We start from the raw sequence: 20,870 nt of genomic DNA on the forward strand, positions 1-20,870 counted from the left end.
GGTTGAGGCCAGCCTGGTCTACATAGTGAGTTCAAGGTTAGCTTGGTGTATAAGGTTAAAAACCCTGACTCAGATAACAGCAACAACTGACACAGAAAACATAAAAACTGACTTTACATTTCACAACAAATTACATTTCTGCAGCCCTACCCCCATCTGATAATATAATAGTAATGAACTCCTGGGCTCAAGCTACTGTTTTGCCATATCCTTAGGAGGCAAGATTAAAGTGCATGTCTGATTTTCTTTTTTTCTTTCTTTCTTTCTTTCTTTCTTTCTTTCTTTTTTTTTTTTTTTTTTTTTTTTTTTTTTTAGTTTAAAGAACCTTTTTTTAGAATGAAACTGATAAGTGAGAAGTCCTTTCTGCTACCAGCTCCTGAGACTGGACTCTCTCTAGTTCTGTATATTTGTGGCACTGCACATGTTCAACTATTAACAGTTCACTTACCCCGGGTCTATCTCCCTTGTTGTTGTTGTTGTTGTGACTGCCCTCCCCCACAAACATACACACTAGGCAAGCCCACTGCCACTGAGCTACATACATCCCCAGGCTATGTTTATGGTTCTAGGGATTGGATTCAGAGCCTGGGGCATGCTGGACGAGCACTGTGTCAGCCAGCCTAGTCTTTTTAAAAGCAGCAGTACAACGCCAGGCCTATAATTAGCACTCAGAAAGCAGAAGCAGAAAGACCAGCAGTTCAGAATCATCCTTGGCTAAATAGTGAATTCTGGGCAAGCCTGTGCTACAAGAAATCTTGTGCCAAAAATAAATAGGTCTAGGCACAGGGCTGGAAAAATGGCTGAGTAGTTAAGGGCATGTAATGCTCTTCCAGAGAACCTGAGTTCAGTTACCAGCACCTACACCAGGTGGATCACAGCTGCCTATAACTGCAACTCCAAGGAATCAGATGTCTCTGGCTTCTGCAGGCATCTACGCTCACATGGATACACCCATACACAGTCATACACATGATTAAAAACAAAATATTTTAAAACAGGGCTGAAGTGATGGCTCAGGTGGGAAAGTGCCTGTTCTGCAAGCATGAGAACTTGAGTCTGGATCCCCAGCCTCTGTACAGGAAAGGGAACAAGCAAGGCAGAAATGGTGATTAGGCCCACACACATCTCAAGAGCTAACTGGCCACTCAGGGTAGCCAACAGGTGAGCTCCAGGTTATGTGGAACACCATGAGTCAAAAAAGAAGGTGCATGGCCAGACATGTTCACACCTTTTAATCCCAGCACTCAGGAAGCAGAGGCAGGTAGATCTCTGTGAGGATTAGGCTAGCCTGGGCTACATAGTAAAATTCAGTCTCAAAAATAATACCAATATTAAAGATGAAGAACAATTGCAGACAACATCCCATTTCAAACTCTAATGTGCACATGCATGCACATATAAACACACTAAAAATTAATAAATAAAAATATCAGAGCATACTCTTACCTCATTACAGCTCCACCATTGAAAGGTGGGAGTAAGGTCATTCTCGGCTGCATGTGGGATTGAAGGCCACCCTGGGCAAACACACACACACAAAAACTAGTGTCCCATGAGGTTTTGGGCTGGTAGTTTTTAAACTAGAAATGAAATGGTGTTAAGGTCTCATGTAATGTGACATTTCTGCTGTGTGTGTGTGTGTGTGTGTGTGTGTGTGTATACACCATGGTGCTCATGTGGAGGTAAGAGGACAATTTAGAGAAACTCATTCTTTCTTCCACCACGTGGATCACATGGATTGAACTCAAGTTGTTAGCCTAGGCAGACACATCTCCCATCTTTCCCTACTGAGCCATCTCCCTGACCTCATCTCTAACTTTTAATTTATAATAATAATCTCTTTAACCCCTTGACCCCTGCTGCACCTTTGTAAGCCTGTAGCCTTCCCCTTGTCCCTAAGCATTCTTACTTTTTAAGGAACTAAGTGAAACTTGTTAGGACTTGACTAGACTAGGAAGAACATGGTGGTGTGGAGGCTGAAGAATGTCTGTGCTAGCTTTGCTGACTGCGCCTACAGTTCCTCCGAGATCATGGCTATGGTGAAGCCATGTTTGGTAGTAGCCTATCAAAGCAGCCTTACAAGAGCTTGCTGTCTCCCAAGCTCCTCCTTTCACTCAAGTACTCCGATCTTCTGTCTTTACAGGTAGCTGAGACTTATTTTCAAGAAGAGGACTGTATCCTTTCTCAATTACAGACAGAAATTCATAGACCACTCAGAAGAATGATCTTTTTTTAAATTGAGGTCCGTGTAACAAGATGTGCAGACCGAATGGTTTCAGCAAGTTTTGGCAGTTGAGCGAGCGCTTATAACCTCCTCAAAGAGCAGAGTGTAGGAAACACGTCACTCCAAAAAAACCCCTAGACCATCTAAATTCGGCTTTCCATAAAGAAGCCCTAAGTTTATCAACATTAAATATTTATGGTCAGGAGAATGGGGAAAACACATGCTGCCGGGAAGGAAAACATTAAAACTCTCTGTTCAGCTTTCTTGTGTATGAGTCAAACATTCACATGGTGGAGCGAGCACGCCAGACGGCAACAGACAGTAACTCCTCTGACTGCATTCTGCAAGCGTGGTCCTAAGCTGCACACAACAGGGCCGTGTGAAGAAAAAAAACATCATTAGGTGGTTTTGTTGTTTGGAGGATATCATGTTACAATCCATCTGTATTATTGGGCAATTTAAATTTATGTTTTGATGGTTCCTCACTGATAGAAATGTGTTATGATGCACAGATGTATGTTGCTGCAAAGGAACGATTAGGTCTTCACTAGTTACCAGCAAAGTGATGTTTTCCAGTAGACCTCACATAAGCATTCAGTCCCGGGCAGAGGACTTGTGCTGCTGCTTCTGGGCCCACCTTATGGTCTCAAGGATTGTTAAGGTGATAAAGGAAAGGGAGAGTTGAGCCTCTTAGTGCTCGTGGGAAGGACATAAAGCTAAATTTTCCCATCCTCTCTTTTTTCTGGGTCAACATTTAGAACATTGCCCAGAGGAAGCTAGGCAGTTGGACAGTATTTCATGACCGCCTAAGATGCAAGTTTGTGTGGTACTGATGGAACGCCAAAAGGTCACAAGAAGATCAACAACGAAAAACTGGAATTTCATGATAATTAGGAAAGTCACTGCAGTGAATTAATTTTTTTATAAAAGACCCATGTCATGTTTCCATTATTTAGCATGTGATACTTTTGACTCATGGGAGAAAAGTGTCCAATTAAAAGTAAGAAAAGGGTCAGGGAACCAGAAAGAAACACTTGCCTGAAGGGTCTCAAGAAGTCGTCTAAGGAGAGGAATTAGAGAAAACACACAGACTCCAAGATCTCCTGTGAGCCCTCTTCCAATCAGATGGCTTTAATGACTTCAGGAAGTTCGGTCCTTGGGTAAAACCTTTCATTTCTATGTGCAGATAGTGTGGAACCAAAGTCCCTCTGTGTCACTGTTACATGTGTACATATGATAAGATACACTTACTTAAGCCAGGAAACCTCAAGTCAGATATGCTTACATTTAAAAATAATTAGAGTCATTTCATCTTTTTGGTCAGGTCTACATTTCTTGTCTTGTGTAGGACATTCCTTGGCAAACCTGGGGTTTAGTGGAGAAAGTCTTCATTTCTATTTTCCTCAGATTTTCTATTCAGATGAGAAAGCAATGAAATTCATTCAGCTTGAACGACTGTATCATGAGCAATTGCTTGCAAATCTTTCTGCCATTCAGGAACAGTGGGGTAAGTACAGACTGACCTGGAGCTTGGAATTAGTGGTAATGTAACAACTTGCTATGGAGAAAGTTAGCATGTTGACCTGGTTTTGCTTGTTAAAAGAATACAAGTCACTGTTGCAAAGCACAGGCTGGGGGTGTAGTTTACTGTCAGACAGCCTGCCTACCAAGGGCAAGGCCCTGAGTTTTCCCCCAGCACCTAGAGAGAGGAGGAAGGAGAGGGAAGGCGGACAGTCTGTATCTTGCTCTTCATAGCTCTGTTTTCTAATTGTGTAAACTTTTGGGTTGCTTGAGAAGCTAACTGCACATTAATTATTACAGTGGAGCCTAAATACATTTTGTAAGAGCCAGTGACTAACAAATATTTTAAATTTAGAAACAAAATGGAAAGCTGTCCAGCCACGTACAGTGACGCCTCTGAGGAATTCAGAAAAGGGGTTTAATGGAGAAGATTTTGAACAGCTTGCTAAAATTTGCACAACTCATCAAGAGTAAGTATAACATAATTTATTTAAAGTAAGTTGGAGAGGATTGAAGATACATAGTATATTGAGTATTGAAATGTATGATCCATTTCTTTGTTTTCTTGACATTTTTAACTTAGGAAATTAAACTGAGTATAATAATTTTTTAAACCTCACCCGGTTTCCATAGGCTTAGAGGATCCTTCTAACTAAAAAGTTGATAATTTTGATACTTTCTGATTAAGGGATGAGACTAGTCAAATGATCTAAGTTGTGCATTATGACTTTTTCTTATTTTTTAAAAATCATTTTAATTTTATTAAATGTATGGATATCTATATATTCATTATTGTTATTTTGGCTATTTTCCAGTGTTTGTGTGTCATAAGAAAAGTTGTAATCTTACAAAGAACGGTCTAAACAGCACAGTGTGTAGTATCTAGCCTAAATGAAGGAAAAGTTCACCTACCAGGTACTTCCCTGTTGCCTGATCTGTGTCAAGGAGCTAGATTTTTAAGACTAAATTATCCTAATAGTTAAACTTGTAATTTTTTTGTTCTGCATATCTTTGTTCTGAATTCCTCATAGGAGGCCTCAGAGCTCTGAAGGTTAAAGGAGTGATAGTGTTTACGTAGGGCCCATTTCCAAGCTTAGGCCCCCAGTCCACACTACAAAGGATAAAGGACTTTCTGTTCTACTGGTAACTTTGTCTCCTTCTCTTCAGAGAAATGGGCAGTAAACTAAAGCTCTGCTATTGATAATGAAACAATCCCAAGCAATGGCTGCTTAGCTCGTGCAGAAAAGAGAACATTTGCTTGGGGAGCTGACTGTGCTGGAGACCAGCCTGGGAAGAGAGGTTATAGGTTCAGATGGAGACGCCCATTCGGCTCTCTGACGATGGTTTTCCTGTGCTAGACAGCTTCGTCTTTATTACATATTTAGAACAGTAGACACCTTTAAAGTAAAGGTAATGTATTTACTTTCAGTATGTTCAATGCAGGCACCTGCACTGGCCTCCTGAAGGGACTCACAGCTTATTAGTGTGGCGTACATGTTTGAGATACTTACTTGAACGTGATATGAGCACGGTATCTTTAGATAATTGTACCCCAAATTATGTCTCATTACTTATAGTTCAGTGTATGAGCCTGGTAAATTTTTCCCTATCATAGTTAATGTGAACACTTGCAAGTTACTTGTCTGACCATGGGTAATTCCAACGTAATTCTCTTCTGTCATAATCTGTTTCAAACTGAAATTTTAAAATGTTCATGGGGTGTGAAAAGCACCTTTAGCCCGTTTGGGGCCTTTCAGTAGCAATTGGCTGTCGGAGGAAGCGAACACAGGCTGGAGCTCCTTTGACCACAGAAGCTGGCGGCAGCGTCTCAGCCCTGGGAATGTTGTGCGCTAATATTAGAATGCAGAGCCGCTCTGGTTTTTTATAGTCATTTCAGTGACATTTGTTTGTAAGCATGCTGTACTTTTAAAACTATGTTTTTCTTCTTTTCTACAGCCCTCTCTTGTCCAAGCTTAAGGTAAGAGGTTTTGCTTCTGGAAGCATTCATAGGGACCATGCCAGCACCTTACGCTGTGGGCCGGACTGAACTAGATAGAAAACCTTTCCCAGCACGCTTGCAGTTTTCTGGCTTAATACAAGTTTCTCAGAAAAGTCGTGACCATCTTTCCCTTTTTTAAAACTTTTTAGATAGCACCTGTGGAACACTCACCAGGAAGGAAAAGCTTTCCCAGGGCAGCAGTGTCTGAAGAGCCAATGGAGAGCGGAGCAGCAGCCGAAGAGCCAGGTCCGTTGCAGAGTGCACTAGCGAGGGACAGGAGCCCCTGTACCTGTGGCATTTAAAGTGTTAGATCTGAAGTGCTCCGTTAGATTTTTTTTTGTATTTAATTTTTTGTACATATACTTTTAAAAAATGGAAAACCCACATTTTTATATCTATTTCTATTTTAGATAACTAGAAGTAATAGAATATAAATTCTCTAAAATCCTAAATATTTTCTCTAATGTCAGTATGGAAAACATAATATAAAATGATTATCCAAAATGGTCTGAAATGGCTTTGGTGTGTTTGGACATTCTTTATTGTTTAAAAACAAACAACAACAAAAAACCATTATTACTGAACAGATTAACCAAGTAGCAACCTGTTCTATAGGCCTAGGTGTCTGTGTATCTCTCTGTCTGTCTGTGACTCTGTGTGTGTGTATGTCTCCAGTGCTTATGTGTATATGACTATATGAGGCTGTGTGTGTAAGTGTGACTGTGTGTGTGTGAGAGAGTGAGAATGTTTCCAGTGCTTATATGTGTGTGACTATATAAGTCTGCATGTGAGTGTGACTCTGTGTGCGTGTGTGTGTGTGTGTGTGTGACTGTGTGTGTGTGTTTCATACCACTTTGTGCTTTATATCAAAAAGACTTTAGGAAACATTTCTAAATGCATTTATAAAGCTTTAGGAATAAATACATTTTCAGGATATTATTTATTTATTCTATTATCAACTTATATTATAAACCTTATGATCCTGGGCCTGAAACATTTTAAAAAGAGATAGCAGGAGCTTTGAGTGAACATCCCTGACAGTAAAGATATGGTTGTTGTCATCCACTAACTCTGCTCTTGTAAAGTCAGTTCACAATCTTCATTCCCTTTTCTCCTATGACACATATTAGGGATATTGCTTTGTGTCAACCCTACGTGCCCAGTTTTTTTGTGTCTCTTTTCTAGTCAATTTTTTAATATCAAAAACCAGGGTAAAATAAGCTTTATTGCAACTTAATGGATGTGGTGATGTACACCTATAATCCCAGAACTGAGAGGTGCAGGCAGGAGAGCAGGGACTCAAAGTCTCCCTCCTTGAGTTCAAGCCTGCCCTGAGTTATAGAGGACCCTGTCTTGAGTGCGTGTCCCCACGTGCACACATGCATCATTACCCTCAAAATGAAGCGACGACGGTCTCAATAGTCACCCAGTTTGAGTGTGGCCGTGCCTCCATGTTGTGTGTGTTGGGAAGATTGGGGCTTAGCACTGTGTGCAGCCCAGCACTGCCTGGTTACTGCATCTGACCTGACCTCTGCTGTGCTCTCTGTAGTACAGATGGAAACTCTTTTAAGGTTTTTTTAAAAAGGCTGAAATTTAAACCTGTTTCTGCTTCTTGTCAAATGTATTCTTTGTCCTGTTTTATTCCCATGTACTAAGAAGTTGCTCTGACTCTGAAAGTACATTTTTAAAGGTGCAGTATTCAAATTACAAATCTAATCTCACAAACTCATTCTGGTTCTTCATTCTGAATCAACTTTGTTCTATTTATATTTTTAAATTATTAGTAATATTACCCAAATACTCAATATATCGTGCCTTAAGTAGACGCTAGTTTTTTAGTTTAGTAGATTTTTAAAAAAAAACAGTAAGTGTATTCATTGAAATTGATCAAAAAATTTAGAATTTAAACTTTTTTATTTATAATGAGGACTGAATCATTCATTTATTTTAACATGCTTTTCAATAATCATTATTTTTTTACTACAGCAATACTATTTATTAACCACTTAGCATGTGTGTTCTACCTAAGGACACTGCAGTGTAACAGACTGGTTGCATTTCTGTCTGAAAGGGTTAGAATAAATTTTGTGTCACATATGAACTTATGTGTCCCCCTCTACCTTTGTATGCAAAGCATTGTTTGGAATTCAAAAGCAGCTGATTCTTCTTGTCTTCAGAGATTGAAACCTGTCCCAGCATGGATCCGAGTGCAGGCCGGCTCGAGGCGGAGCCCCAGGAGAGCAGCCCCAGCTGCCATCAGATGGACTGGCAGGCAGCTTCCCCCGACCTTCCAGGAACTGCAGGGAAGGACCACTTGGAAGAGCCGCCCTGCAGCACCAATGCCACACTGGAGCTCCACACCCAGTCCCCAGAGACCGCTGCAGGGAGCAGGTCAGGGCCAGCTGCTGCTGAGAATGCCTGTGAGGACAGCAGCTGTGTGCAAGCACCTCCCTCAGAGGACCACCCCTGTGTGGCCAGAGATTCTGAGGTGGCTCCTCCTAATGAGTCAGTGGCAGAGCCGCAGCTCTTCCTTAGCGGAGGCAGCATTGCACCGCCTGGGTTGATTTCAGAGGGTAAATACTCACAGACACACCGAAAAGAACTCTGCCTTTCACTGCAAGGCGCATTTGAAGCGCTGCCCAGGGACCAGCCTCAGAACTGGGAGGCAGCTGAGCCACGACAGGCTGATGTCACTGCCAGTGATGGGAAATCAGCACAGCGTCAGGCTGGCTTGGAGGCTGGTTCCGAGAGTACACATTGTGGTGACAGGAAAGCCTCTGATGTAAGCACACTGTGTCCTGAAGTGTGTATGGCCCCAGAAGAAAGGCAGGATAGGGAAGACCAAGTGAGTAAGGAAACGGAAGACTATCTGAACAGCCTTTTGGAAGGATGCTTAAAGGATGCTGAAGATTCCCTGTCCTATGAGGATATCCAGGACGACGACTCTGACCTCCTCCAAGACCTCTCTCCTGAAGAAGCATCCTACAGTCTCCAGGAGAATCTGCCTCCTGAGGAAAGCTCACTCTCCCTTGATGATCTGGCCAAGAAAATAGAGATCGCAGAGGTAAATCAGAGATGAAATACAACTAGAGTAAGATGCAATCTCATGTGCAAATGTTGCTTTGGTTTTAAGCTTAAGGGGACGGTTCCATTGACATAAACATTAATTATTGAATTACTTGTATTGTGTTAAATCAGATGGTGTTCAGTCATTGCAGTGTTTACAGTTCTGGAAGCTATGTCATCTGCCTCTAGACACAGAGGCACGGTTACCAACGCCATATTTCTTTTTGAACCTTGTGAGTTCAGTTTAGCATTCTCAGGGTCTCAGATGAAGACAAGATTGGTCACACTCGATGATGTGTGGCCACACACTCTTTCTCCTCATCTCCACAGGAAGTGAGATGGTGTGTGTGTTCACCATGGTAATCTAGTAGATGAGCTGAAGCCGCATTGACAGGATAGAGGAAAGCTTCTAAGACAGTGACACTGGGAGGCACTTGATTGACTTGTAAGTTATTAAATAGAAGAAGAAAAAAAGAGCAGCAAAGAAAGATGACTGTTGTCCTTTATGTCATAAGAGAATTTTACAAGTCCTGGGAAGAAAAAGATAAAAAGCTATTGAGGAGGCGGGGAGGAATAAAAAAAGTTAAGTCTAGGAAAACAGAGGTAAAATCCATAGCAGATATCCTAAGGGAGACAGCGGGGAAGCAGTCACACTGGGCAGCTCCCAGGCAGGGCCTCGGGTTCACCATCCTCCTGGGCCTACACTGTATCTCTCTGAGCCTGCTTGTACTGGGAAACTGAGGCCAGTGTTTCTGTGTGTGTCATGTATTGTCACGGGTCCCCCTCCCCCCATTCACACCTGTAAGCCCTGCCCAGTGGCAGGAGAGTCACTAAGTTTGAGGCTGGCCTCAGACATAGTGAGACATTGTTTCAACCCTCTAAGATTCTCTTGGATAGCCACTGTGCTCTAACAGCATTACCTTTGAAAAAGATGACTTCAGGAAGACAGCAGAAAAATAAAGCAAAAATAGGTAGCAACTTCTATGTGATACAGGAGCTCCATGACAGGCTTCCTGGGACCATTGTTCTATTACTACTTAATTCCCTATAAACTATTTTTTTCTTTCTTTGACAAAATTAGATTTTTTTTAAAGTGAAGCCTTAAGCTCAGTAGGTATTCTCGTGTTTGCTCTTACCAGAGTCCCTGATTGTCAGATAGCGTCCACAAAACTGTAACTTTTGTGTCTTAATTTTCTTTTATCAGAATCATTTCTCAGAGTGTACTGAGTGTCTGCTCGGTGACAGAATAGTTAGATAATGTGTGGCAGGGATGGTCATACAGCATCTGGAATATGATGTGCTGGACTGTATATGTAAAAGGGTTAAAATGGCACTTTTATGGAATAGACCTTAGCACAGCTTACAGAATAGTTTTTGAGAAGCAATAGAACCAACAGTGAAGTGACCAGGCTGGCTTCCAACATTCAAGATAGCCTTGAAGTTTTGATCCTATGCCTGCCTGCGCCTCCCCAACCCTCAGTGCTGGGATTACTGGAGTGCAGCACACTTTTGATTTGTTTATATTAAGGATAGCTCACAAGAGTCTAGCATGTGCTAGGCAATATTCTGCCACTGAGCTACACACACCCCAGCCCTAGTTTTAAAGTTTTTAATAATTAGATTCTGAAAACGTAAGTTTTGGCTGAAGTACAAATGTGCTTTAAACCAGTTTGTATTTTATGCTTGCACTAAATGTCTACAGTCATCCATCTGGCACTGTTGGGTGCTGTAGAGTCTAATGAGAACCTTGGGTTTATGGGGCTCCCTGCTGTCACTGCTGAGTAACACCCGATTGTGTCAGGCTTCCCTGCCCCTGCGGTTCCCAACTGCTCTACAGAGGGGTGGTTTAACTGCTCGCTGCAGCCCTGTCGCTGTTAGTCCCTCTTCTGGCAGCTGCCAGGGACTCTGACCTTTCAGGGCCCCCTTCTGCTTGAAGCTCTTAACCACCTAGTGAGAGGGAGCTTGTGTCTTTCTCTGCCAGCTTTTCTCACTTTGCAACACTCAGTTGGGCTCCACTAGCACTTGTTTTTATATGGACAGCCTCTTGTTATGTTGTTTTAGACATGGGTCTATCTTATGAAGTGAAATAAAGTTCCCCTCGGAGAGAAGGAAAATCATCCCCAGCCTTTGAGCTCATGAGTATAGAAGCATGTGGAAATGAAACGGTCTAGACTTGAAAAGCTCTTTTCAAACCCAAGAATAATTTTGCCGAGTAATAGCCTAATATCTGAAGCATTACTGGCTTTTCTTATTAAAAAGAATGTGACCCATTGTTGCCCAGTGCTCTCCCCACTGTTTAAGGAAGAAATCAGACACACATATCTTCATTTCATAGATTTGGGGGGTTTTATTTTAATTTTTATTAATTTCATTTATTCTGTGTGGGTTTGGGTACACATGTGCCACAGGTCTGAGGATACTTATGGGAACCTAGGGGTCAAACTCAAGATGTCAGGTTTTAGCAAGCACCTTTACCTACTGAACCAACTCTGGCCCACAGTTTTAGTGGTTTGAGAGTCTCTCTATGTAACATAGGCTGCTGTTCCTTAACTTGCAATCCTCCTGCCTCAGTAGTCTCCCCAGGACTAACATTATAAGTGTGTGACACCACACCTGGTTTATTTCATAGATTTTTATAAGAAAAAAGCTAGTTCTGTGCAGTGTCAGACAAGAAGTTAGAGCTAAGCATTTATCCCCACTGATGTGTTTTTAAAAAGATAAAGAAATGGGGGATATGTTCTATGGGGATGTGGTGAGGTATGGGGCCCATGCTGAGGCATTCCTTCCCCTGAGGGACCTGTATAGAATAGTATAGTGTAATATAGTAGAGTTTATTCAGGGCATGGGGAGGGGAGTTAAGAGGGTAGTAGAGGCAGAGAAAAGGGGGTGGGGGGAGAGCAAGAGACAGAGGAGGGGCAAGCAGCCCCTTTTATAGTGGACCAGGCCTACCTGGCTGTTGCCAGGTAACTGTAGGGTGGAGTTTGGACAGAATGCTAACACCGACATTTGATAATTTTTGTGACTGACTTCCATTGAGATCCACCGGATGTAATGATTAAAAATACAAGTAAAGCTGGGCTTGGTGGCACATGCCTTTAACCTCAGCACTCAGAAGCAGACCAGCCTGATCTACATAGTGAGTTTCAGGCTAGCCAGGGCTACATAGTGTGACCCCACCCCCTTCAAAACTAAACTAAACTAAAATTTTAAATTAACTATTGGAGTTGGGGAGATGTCTGAGTGGGTGAGACCTTTGACCATTGTGCTGAGCATGTGGGTCTTGGGAAAAGAAGCCTTAGAAACAGCAGCCATGGCAGGTCTGCTCAGAAGGGCTCTTTGTAGGGAAGCAGAGGGAGAGCTTGCTCACTGAAGACATTTGCCTTTCAAGAACACCATGGGCAGGGCAGGAGTGGTTGACCCCTGCTGTATGTATGCTCTAACCCTGGGACTGCCCATCTTTAATTTGTGCCAGATGGTACCATTTTTGTCTCTTGTTTTTAAACTGCTTTTTACATTTCTAGTTAGTTAATGCATCTTGATTGACATGTTTCCTTTACCAAGTTCCTTTCCTGCTTTAATTACATTTCAGATTTACATATTTACTGTTCTTCCTAGACATTTGCATTAGCTACTTCCTGCGATTCCTCTCCTTTGTCTTATCCCTGTCCCCATCCCCCAGTGATCTTCCATTAGCACTGTGTAGACCTGGAGTTTCAAACTGATACCCAGAGGGCCAACCAGGTCAAACAAATGCTTGAAATGAGCTGCCTGTATGGCAGTAAAGATGTTCCCCTGTCTGTCTAAAGGTTCTCGTCTTTGTAAAACTCTACTTGGAGCTGGAGAGATGCCTCAATGGTTAAGAGGCCCAGGTTTGGTTTCTAGCACCCACATAGAGGCTTGAAAACATCTATAATTCTAATTTCTGGGGCACCCAACTCCTTCCCTAAAATCCTCGGGTACCAAGTGTACAGACGCGCAGGGGAAGCACTCAAAAATAAACCTGAAACAAACAAAACCTCTAGTAGGCCTGGGCACACTAGCACACACCCTTCATCCCAGTACTTGGAAGGTAGAGGCAGACCAAGATGTGTGAGTTCAAGGCCTGTTGAAACTACATAATGAGACCTTGTTTCGTAAATAAATAGGACACTATACTCTTAAGTCAGAGACAGAGTCCAGCTTCCTAACACTCAGCCTACTGACTTTAAACATCTGCCCTAAAATATCCTTTGTGCCACCAGCCTCTTCCCAGGGCTCCCTGTAGCTTCATGGGAAAGGCTCATCTATGTAGCATGAAATCCAGAGTTCATGGTAATCTGGCCCGTCCACTTTGAGCATCATCCCCTACTGTCCCTGAGGTGGAATGCAAACCTGCAGATTTTCTACATCCAAGTCACACCACCAAATGATGTGTTTATAAAAAGATAAAGAGATCTAGAATATGTTCTGTGGGTGTGTGGTGAGGTGTGGGGGAAGGGGATGTCTCAGCGGGGGCCCATGCAGAGGCATCTCTTCCCCCTGAGGGACCAGCCACATAACGGGATATAGTATAGAATAGAGTTTATTCATGGAATGGGGAGGGGAGTTAAGAGGGTAGGAGAGGCAGAGAGAGGCAGGGGACGGGGGAGGGAATAAGTAGAGGCCTGCCATGAGCATGTGGAGAGATGGGGAAGGGAAGAGGAAAGGGGAGAGCAAGAAGGCAAGAGAGCAGGAGATCAAGAGAGAGAGGAGGGGCAAGCAGCCCCTTTTATAGTGGACCAGGCCTATCTGGCTGTTGCCAGGTAAACTGTGGGGTTGAGTTTAGACAATGCTAACAGTCCCATTTCAGCTGCAGTCAGACTGGTCCCCTACCTCCAGATCCACCTGGCACATTCTCACCTCTGTTCCTTGCCACCTGGGTTCTGTCAGTTTTAGTGATAAGCCATCTTCTATATCTGTACCTTACCAAGCCTCAACATTCAGACCATGCTGTTCCAGCATGGAAAATGCCCAGCACAGTGCCCAACTCCTTGAAGCTGCTGCTCCTCTGGAACGGCTTTTCTGAACCTCTGGTGATGGAGAGGTGGAGCAACATTCCTCTTAAGACATTCTTAGCCTTCCTCATGCTGATACCCTTTAATACAGTTCCTCATGTTGTGCCCCCCCCCCACCCTGACCATAACATTTTTGTTACTACTTCATAATTGTAATTTTGATAGTTATGAATCATAATGTAAACACCTGATATGCAGGATATCTGATATGCAACCCCTGTTTAAAGGGTCATTCAATCCTTCAGAGGGGCTTTAACCCACAGATTGTCCAGCCATGATCTTCCTCTAAGACACAGGCATATGTTCTTCTATACCAAACTTCAGAGTCCTGAAAGACGGATCCTGTTAGCTATGCCTCTGTCTACCTCTCTAGCCTCTAAGTGTATGCTGGGTGCACTGTACGGAGTTCTCCCCTTTGTGTAGTCACTCTTCTCTCCAGCTGCTCATTAAGCACCTATTACTTGATAGAGACCAAGTCACAGCAGCAAGCATAGATCAAGTCCCTGTCTTCATGAAGTTTGCTTTCTAGGTGCAGCGGTAATTGTGACCAAATTCGGGAATTGTGACCAAATTCACATAAAAATAAACAATGTAGCTTTAAATATTAGTAAAGGGACCAAGGAAATGCTCAGTGGTAAAGGCGGCTGCTGCCAAGCCCAGTAACTAGATCCACACAGCCCGCAGAGTGGGAAGGGAGAACAGATTCTGGGGGTTTAAGAAGCAGGGCCTGCCTGACATGGTTCCGTTTCCCATCTTGTATTTACTAAATTGACTGTTTTACAAGTAAGAGCTAGTTACAAAAGCCTAGTACCCAATCTAGATACTTAGATGCATTAGAACGTTCCTGGTTTCCTTTTTAACAATATGCTTCTCCTTCTTAAGCTTTTAGAAATTCAGTGATCAGTTTTCCTACTTGGCATCTCCTGCTGCGGTGCTCCCAGATTTAGCCTTGAGAGACCTAAGGAAGCTCTTCTGTGAAATGGCTTCCCACAGCAACTCTTACTTACCTCCGGGTCCAGCGGTGGCTTGTTCTGTCTGCTAGCTGTGATGCTATGACTGTAGCCATATTAATCTGCTTCTACCAAAGATCCCCAATCTTTCACCCCTCCTCCATGACAATGACAAGAATCTCTTAACCGGGGAATGCAGAAGGTTAGAATTTTGGGTAGGAAATACAAGCAACATCTGGAAAACCAAAAGCCTTGCAACTTACTTGAAAAATCCTATTCTTTCAACCTAACTGTAACAGTACATACAGCACAAACCCAAACCCTCATGGTACAGAACAAGTCTTTATTTAACCTGAGTCGGCTGCTGGCGGGGTGAGCTCAAGCACACTCTCAGGCCCTTTAAGTTTGGCTTTTCCTCATCTGACAATGGCTAAAGCCTTGTGTAGACTAGGCATGGCATGGGGTGGGAATGCCTGTTAAATGCACGGTTCATTTGCAGTGAAGTCTCGGGCTTACATGTGTTGTCAAGTTTGCTGGAAGCCAAGCATGTGTTATATGTTATATGTTGTATAAAATTGACGAGCCTTGAGGTTCAAGATAAAGAGTCTAATCTGGGTCCATTTCCCCTTTAACCTGGTGAGGAGGACTTTTGACTGCAGGGCCTTTTGCTCTTTGTATCAGGATTTGTAGTTCCCAGTGTCGGAATCACTTGGTTTTGTGTACTCTGATCCACATTTAAGGTGGCCATTGACATTCACTAAGTGAGATGAGCTGTTGATTTGCAGATACATAAGCACTAGCCAGATGGATTATTTTTCCAGCCCTGCATTAGAGAGTGCCACCAATTATAGTGATTACGGCTCAGATGTTCTCAGTGGATGAACTGGGAATACATTGTTTGGGTAAGAAAGCAATTTGCTAATTGAAACAGGAAATTAAATTTACTGTTACAAATAAAGCTTTTTAGGAGATTTAAATTTTCTTTATTTTTTTGTAACATAAGCAAGGCCCTGGTCCTAATCCCAGCACCATGAAGGAAGGGAGGGGGGGAGTAAAGGAGTAAGGGAGAGAAAGAGAAAGAAAGGGAGGGAAGGAGGATGGACAGAGAGACTGACTGACTAAAAAGCTTTATATCTTAATACTTTTTTTTCTTTTTGAGACAGTGTCACAATGTAGCCTTAGCTGTCCTGGAACTCACTGTATAGCCCCGCTGGCCTTGAACTCAGAGATCTCCTGCCTCTACCTCCCAAGTGCTGAGATTAAAGCTGTGAGCCACCACACTCAGCCTCTTTATCGTAGCAACAACAACAAAAAAAATCATAGAATGACTTTTCTGGGGTCCTTTTCCGGAGACACATTGTGTGAGCTGTATCTGGAGACTGTGTAGAGTGACCAGGCGTCTTTAGCACAACACTGAACAGGCCACTCTTGTTCCAAGTACTTCCCCTTCAGCCACGGAATTATGGCAAATTTTATTCAAGTCCTTTCTTTATTATTAATCAATTAATTAAATCCTGACAGAAGTTTCTCTTCCCAGTCCTCCCCCCACCTCCCCCCCCCATCTCCTCCTCTTCAGAAAAGAGCAGACCTCCCATGAGGCCATGGCCTATCAAGTTGCAGCAAGACTCCTCTCCAAGCCAGGACCATGTGAGCCCAGGTTGCTTGAGTCTGTGCAGTTTCTTGTGGTGTCCTGAGCCCTCTGGCTCTTAAAGCCATTTCTCCCCCTCCTCCTAAGGACCCCCTGAGCTCCGCCTGGTGTTTGGCACTGAGTCCTGCATCTGTTTCCATCAGTAGATGTATGAAGCCTGTCTGAGGACAGTTGGGCTGGGCACCAGTCTATGAGTATAGCAGAGTGTCATTAGGAATCATTGCATTGATGGGTGGTTGGTTGGTTTGTTAGTTGGTTGGTGTTTTTTGGTTTGGTTTGGTTTGGTTGTTGTTGTTTTGTTGTTGTTTTGTTTTGGCCAGTCACGTTTGGTTGTATCTCAGGTCTCTAGGCTACCCAGCCTCTGGGTCCTGGCCCTCCAGGCAGTGTTAGGGGTGGGCTCCTTTTCTTAAGCTCTTTGATTGTCAACTGTGGTATAGAGAGATTCTGAGTGAGTTGTAGGCATACAGGGCAGGATTTCTGGAGTGAAGTGGGTCTGATTTTTGAATGCCATGTTGTGGGAAATAGGAATTCTGTTTCAGGTGAGTGCAAACCCTTTATTCCAAACTATTGGGAAAACAAAACAAAAGAAATAACAAATAACACATCCTAAGTATTGTGCATCCAAGAGTTCTGCCCCTTGGCTTCCCCTGTGCTCAGCCCCATTGTACTGTGTTTCTCATGTCTGTGCCGTAGGAACCAGAAAGTACTTACCAAAAAAAAAAAAAGAAAGACCCGGGCTGGGCGGTGGTGGCGCACGCCTTTAATCCCAGCACTTGGGAGGCAGAGGCAGGCAGATTTCTGAGTTTGAGGCCAGCCTGGTCTACAGAGTGAGTTACAGGATAGCCAGGGCTACACGGAGAAACCCTGTCTCGAAAAAACAAAAAAAAAAAAAAAAAAAAAAAAAAAAAAAAAAAAGAAAGAAAGAAAGAATGAATGAATGAATGAAAGACCCAGAGAAGATACCCAAAAAGAGACTGAGAGGAGCTACCACTGGAAGAGCACCCCTCCTTCTTGGTGGACACTGGGGAAGGGTGGGGAGAGGGGTATGAGACTGGGGCTTGAAAAGGAAAGAGCTTTGTTGGTAAAGAAGCGGAGGACAGGGTTGGAGCACTGGGAAGGGAGGGCAGGCACCGAAGACTCTGACCTCCCCCCACACCTCTGTCTCACACTTGGCCTCTGCCCTCCTTACAAAGGAAACAAGGTGAGCCCTCTCAGGAAGGCTCCAGGAGGGCCAAGATCCCCAAGAAGGAAGGTAGGGGCTGATTGCTGCCACACCAAGACCAGCTGTGCTATTCCAGGGGTCGTTCTCAGTCTGTCGTACTCGCAACATCATTTGATAAGAGTTTGTTTCTTGAATTACAGATGCAAAATTAATATTCCAGAGATACACTTAACATTAATGCCGACCTAGGGCTCACCCTTCTTACTACCATTTTGTGTGTGCATGCCAGAGAGGGTGTTAGACATCGTCTATCCCTCTATCAGATGTTGGCTTCACTCTGCACCCCATCCCCAGCGTTGAGGTTACAGGTGCATGGACCCCACCCACTCAGTAAACAACCTAGGTAAACAACCTAGGTGTTGGGAATCTAAACTCAGGTCTTCATGCTAAATGGTTGGGCAGGTAAGATCGTTTGCTGCCAAGCCCGAGGACCTGGGTTCAATCTCTGGAACCCACACAGTGGAGGGGGAAAAAACTCCTGCAAGCTTCTTGATATAACATGTGTGAACACACACACACACACACACACACACACACACACACACACACACTAAATAAATGTGTTTTAAACTGCATCTTAACTCCTAAGCTAGGATTGTATTTCAGTAGTAGATTTTTGCCTAGCACACAGTTGGGACTCCTGCAGTCCTACTCAGAGGCCAAAGCAGACAGACCATTTAAGTCCAGGAGTTCAAGACCAGCCTGAGAAAATAGCAAAACTCTCTGTGAAAACAAGAAGAAAGCCTTCCTGTGGTAGGTAAATTCACTACAGCAAGTTTTTCACAGAGAAATGTCTAATGGGAAAAAATAATGATCTCTGAGGCCCCTCCCTTTTGTTTTTACATTTTCTAGAAGTAAAAAGATTGTCCGTTAAATATCTTTCATTAAAACTAATTTGTACTTTCTGTCCCTTGCTTTTTTAAGCTTTTTGTAAATTTATTTTTTTATTCTGTGTGTGCATGATGCTTATGTGTGAATGTAGACACGCGTGTGCTGATGGCATGTGAAAGCTGCTCTGGGTTAGTTCTCTCCTGGGGGGGATCTGGGAATCAAACTCGGTTGTCAAGCCTGGACAGCAGGTGCTTTTGCCTACGGAGCCATTTCACTGACCTCATTCTTGCTTTAAAACAACAGAATGTCTGTCTCTCCATTTAAGCAAGACATTTGTAAAAATCACTTCCCGTTGTTTTATATGAAGGAATTGTTCAGTGTTTTTTTCTAAAAAAAATTTTTTAAAACCTATTTCTTCATATATTTTTACCTATAAAACACTTAACATTCCTTTCTTTATTGAGAGGACATGCTTGTGCCACAGTGTGTGTGTTTGTGTGTGTGTGTGTGTGTCAGAGGACAACTGGAGGGAGTCTGTCTCTTTTTCCAAGGACAAACTCAGGTAGTTGTCAGGGTTGGTGGCAAGCATTCTTACCCACTGGGACATCTTGCCAGTCCTGTACTTAGCATTCTAATGTCACTAAAATACTTTCTCAGAATAAGGATATCTGAAATACGTATTTCCTATAAAAAGAATAAATTGCTAACTTAATTGATTTTTTTAAGATAATGGTTTCTATAGACCCACGTTTAGAGAAGCCCAGTTGAAGACTATTTGTCTAGAGTCATTTGCTCCTAAAAGCTCTGTATCATAAAAAGCACTAATGGAATCCATAATTATCCCAGATTGCTGCCGGAACGGGAAATCATGTTAAGTGCTTTATGCCGTTGATCAGATAAATGACGTTACAGGGAGTCCTAGCTTACAACCAGGACTGACGTCCACAGCTGAGTCCACAGTGCTCACCCTTGTCATCATCTACAGCATGAAGCAAGCAGGCACCTGCTCCCACTGGGCTGGAGTGTGCAAAAGTGAGCAGCTACCTCCCCTTCTGCCTCTTCAAACTCTCTCTCACACACACACACACACACACACACACACACACACACACACACTTTAGAAGCCTCTGATTCTAAATGACAAGCCAGTGCTTTGGTTTTAAGTAAGAGATGGGGCACAGGAAGCAGAGAGGCAGGTAGCCTGTGTGAAAATTAGAAGATTGCAGTAGCATGAGTGGTGGAGGCCGAAGAGGTACCTGGTGTTTTTCCGCAAAGCACCAAACTGTAAATACTTTTAGGCTTTATGGTCTGTGACAGCTACTAAGTTCTGCCTTAAAGCCCCCCAAAGCTATGCAGAACTTGGGTAGTTTCCAGTTAAATTTACAAAAACAGTGAAGTACAGCTAGGAATGGTAGCAAGCAGAAGACTTCGAGAAGATCCCAAGTTCAAGGACAACCTGTAGCAAGTTCCTTTCTTGAGCTGTGAAGACAGCCTGTATAGGGTTGGGGGGAGGAACCAGGGGGCTGCAGGCTGTTTAGTTTACTATCCTCTGCATACAAAATGAGTCATAGAAGGCTGAGAGAAAATGCCCCAAAAGATTTTGAATATAGATTACTTAGTAATGTGTACTTTCTCTGAGGTACTAAGATAACTCACTCAATGTTAAGTTTGCTGCCATGTCTTAAATGCTGTCACTAAGCTAGACATCATAGCTCATGTATGTAATTCCAGACTCCTGCTAAGACAGGAAAATTGCTGAGAATTTAAGACTAGCCTGGACAAGACCCTAGCTTGAAGGGAGGGAGGGATGGTGGGAGGAAGGGAGGGAGGGAGCCAACCTATTGATGAGTGAAACGGGGATGGAGAATAAGTCACTGACATGGTGTTTGGTAGTTGCATGTGTAACCGATAAGTCCCACACGACTTCACATAACAACCGGTTCTTCCACTCTCTGATAGGTCGTTCCTGCAGAAGGGCTGGTATCCATCCTGAAGAAGCGGAGTGACACAGTAGACGACCATACTGCCCAAATGCAGCAGAAGCCGGCTAAGCGCAGAGTGCGATTCCAGGAAATAGATGATAACCTGGATCAAGGTGTGCCCCTGCAGCCCTGGGTCTGGGAGTGCTGGACAGCCAGGTGACACAAAGTTTGCCAGCAGGACTTGTAAAGGCTGTGTGGACTCAGTTGCTGTATCTTATAGCAGAGAAACAAAGTTTCTCTGTCATATCTTAAAATTTTTTTTTGCCGAAATAAATGAGTCACCAGTCCAGAAATGATCAAGGTTAAAAACTCCCCCCTCCCTCCTCTCCCCTCCCCTCCCTCCCTCAGTCTGTCCCTCTCCCTTCCTCTCTCTCTCTCTCCCTGTCCCTTCCCC

General features: G+C 43.3%; 1 protein-coding gene across 4 annotated transcripts in view; it reads left to right on the forward strand.

The window, feature by feature from the left end:
* Positions 1–20,870, forward strand: part of Cnst (consortin, connexin sorting protein) — a 75,493-nt gene that overhangs the window by 50,390 nt on the left and 4,233 nt on the right. For all 4 annotated transcript variants that reach the window (XM_034520242.2, XM_034520245.2, XM_076914593.1 and 1 more), the window contains 7 exons: positions 2,144–2,174; positions 3,645–3,731; positions 4,101–4,215; positions 5,702–5,723; positions 5,894–5,990; positions 7,922–8,808; positions 20,454–20,589. In XM_034520242.2, coding sequence (XP_034376133.1) covers positions 2,144–2,174; positions 3,645–3,731; positions 4,101–4,215; positions 5,702–5,723; positions 5,894–5,990; positions 7,922–8,808; positions 20,454–20,589 — 1,375 coding nt within the window. The remainder of the gene's footprint in view (positions 1–2,143; positions 2,175–3,644; positions 3,732–4,100; positions 4,216–5,701; positions 5,724–5,893; positions 5,991–7,921; positions 8,809–20,453; positions 20,590–20,870) is intronic.

Source organism: Arvicanthis niloticus, chromosome 16 (assembly GCF_011762505.2).
Source record: "Arvicanthis niloticus isolate mArvNil1 chromosome 16, mArvNil1.pat.X, whole genome shotgun sequence".
Classification (NCBI taxonomy): Eukaryota; Metazoa; Chordata; class Mammalia; order Rodentia; family Muridae; genus Arvicanthis; species Arvicanthis niloticus.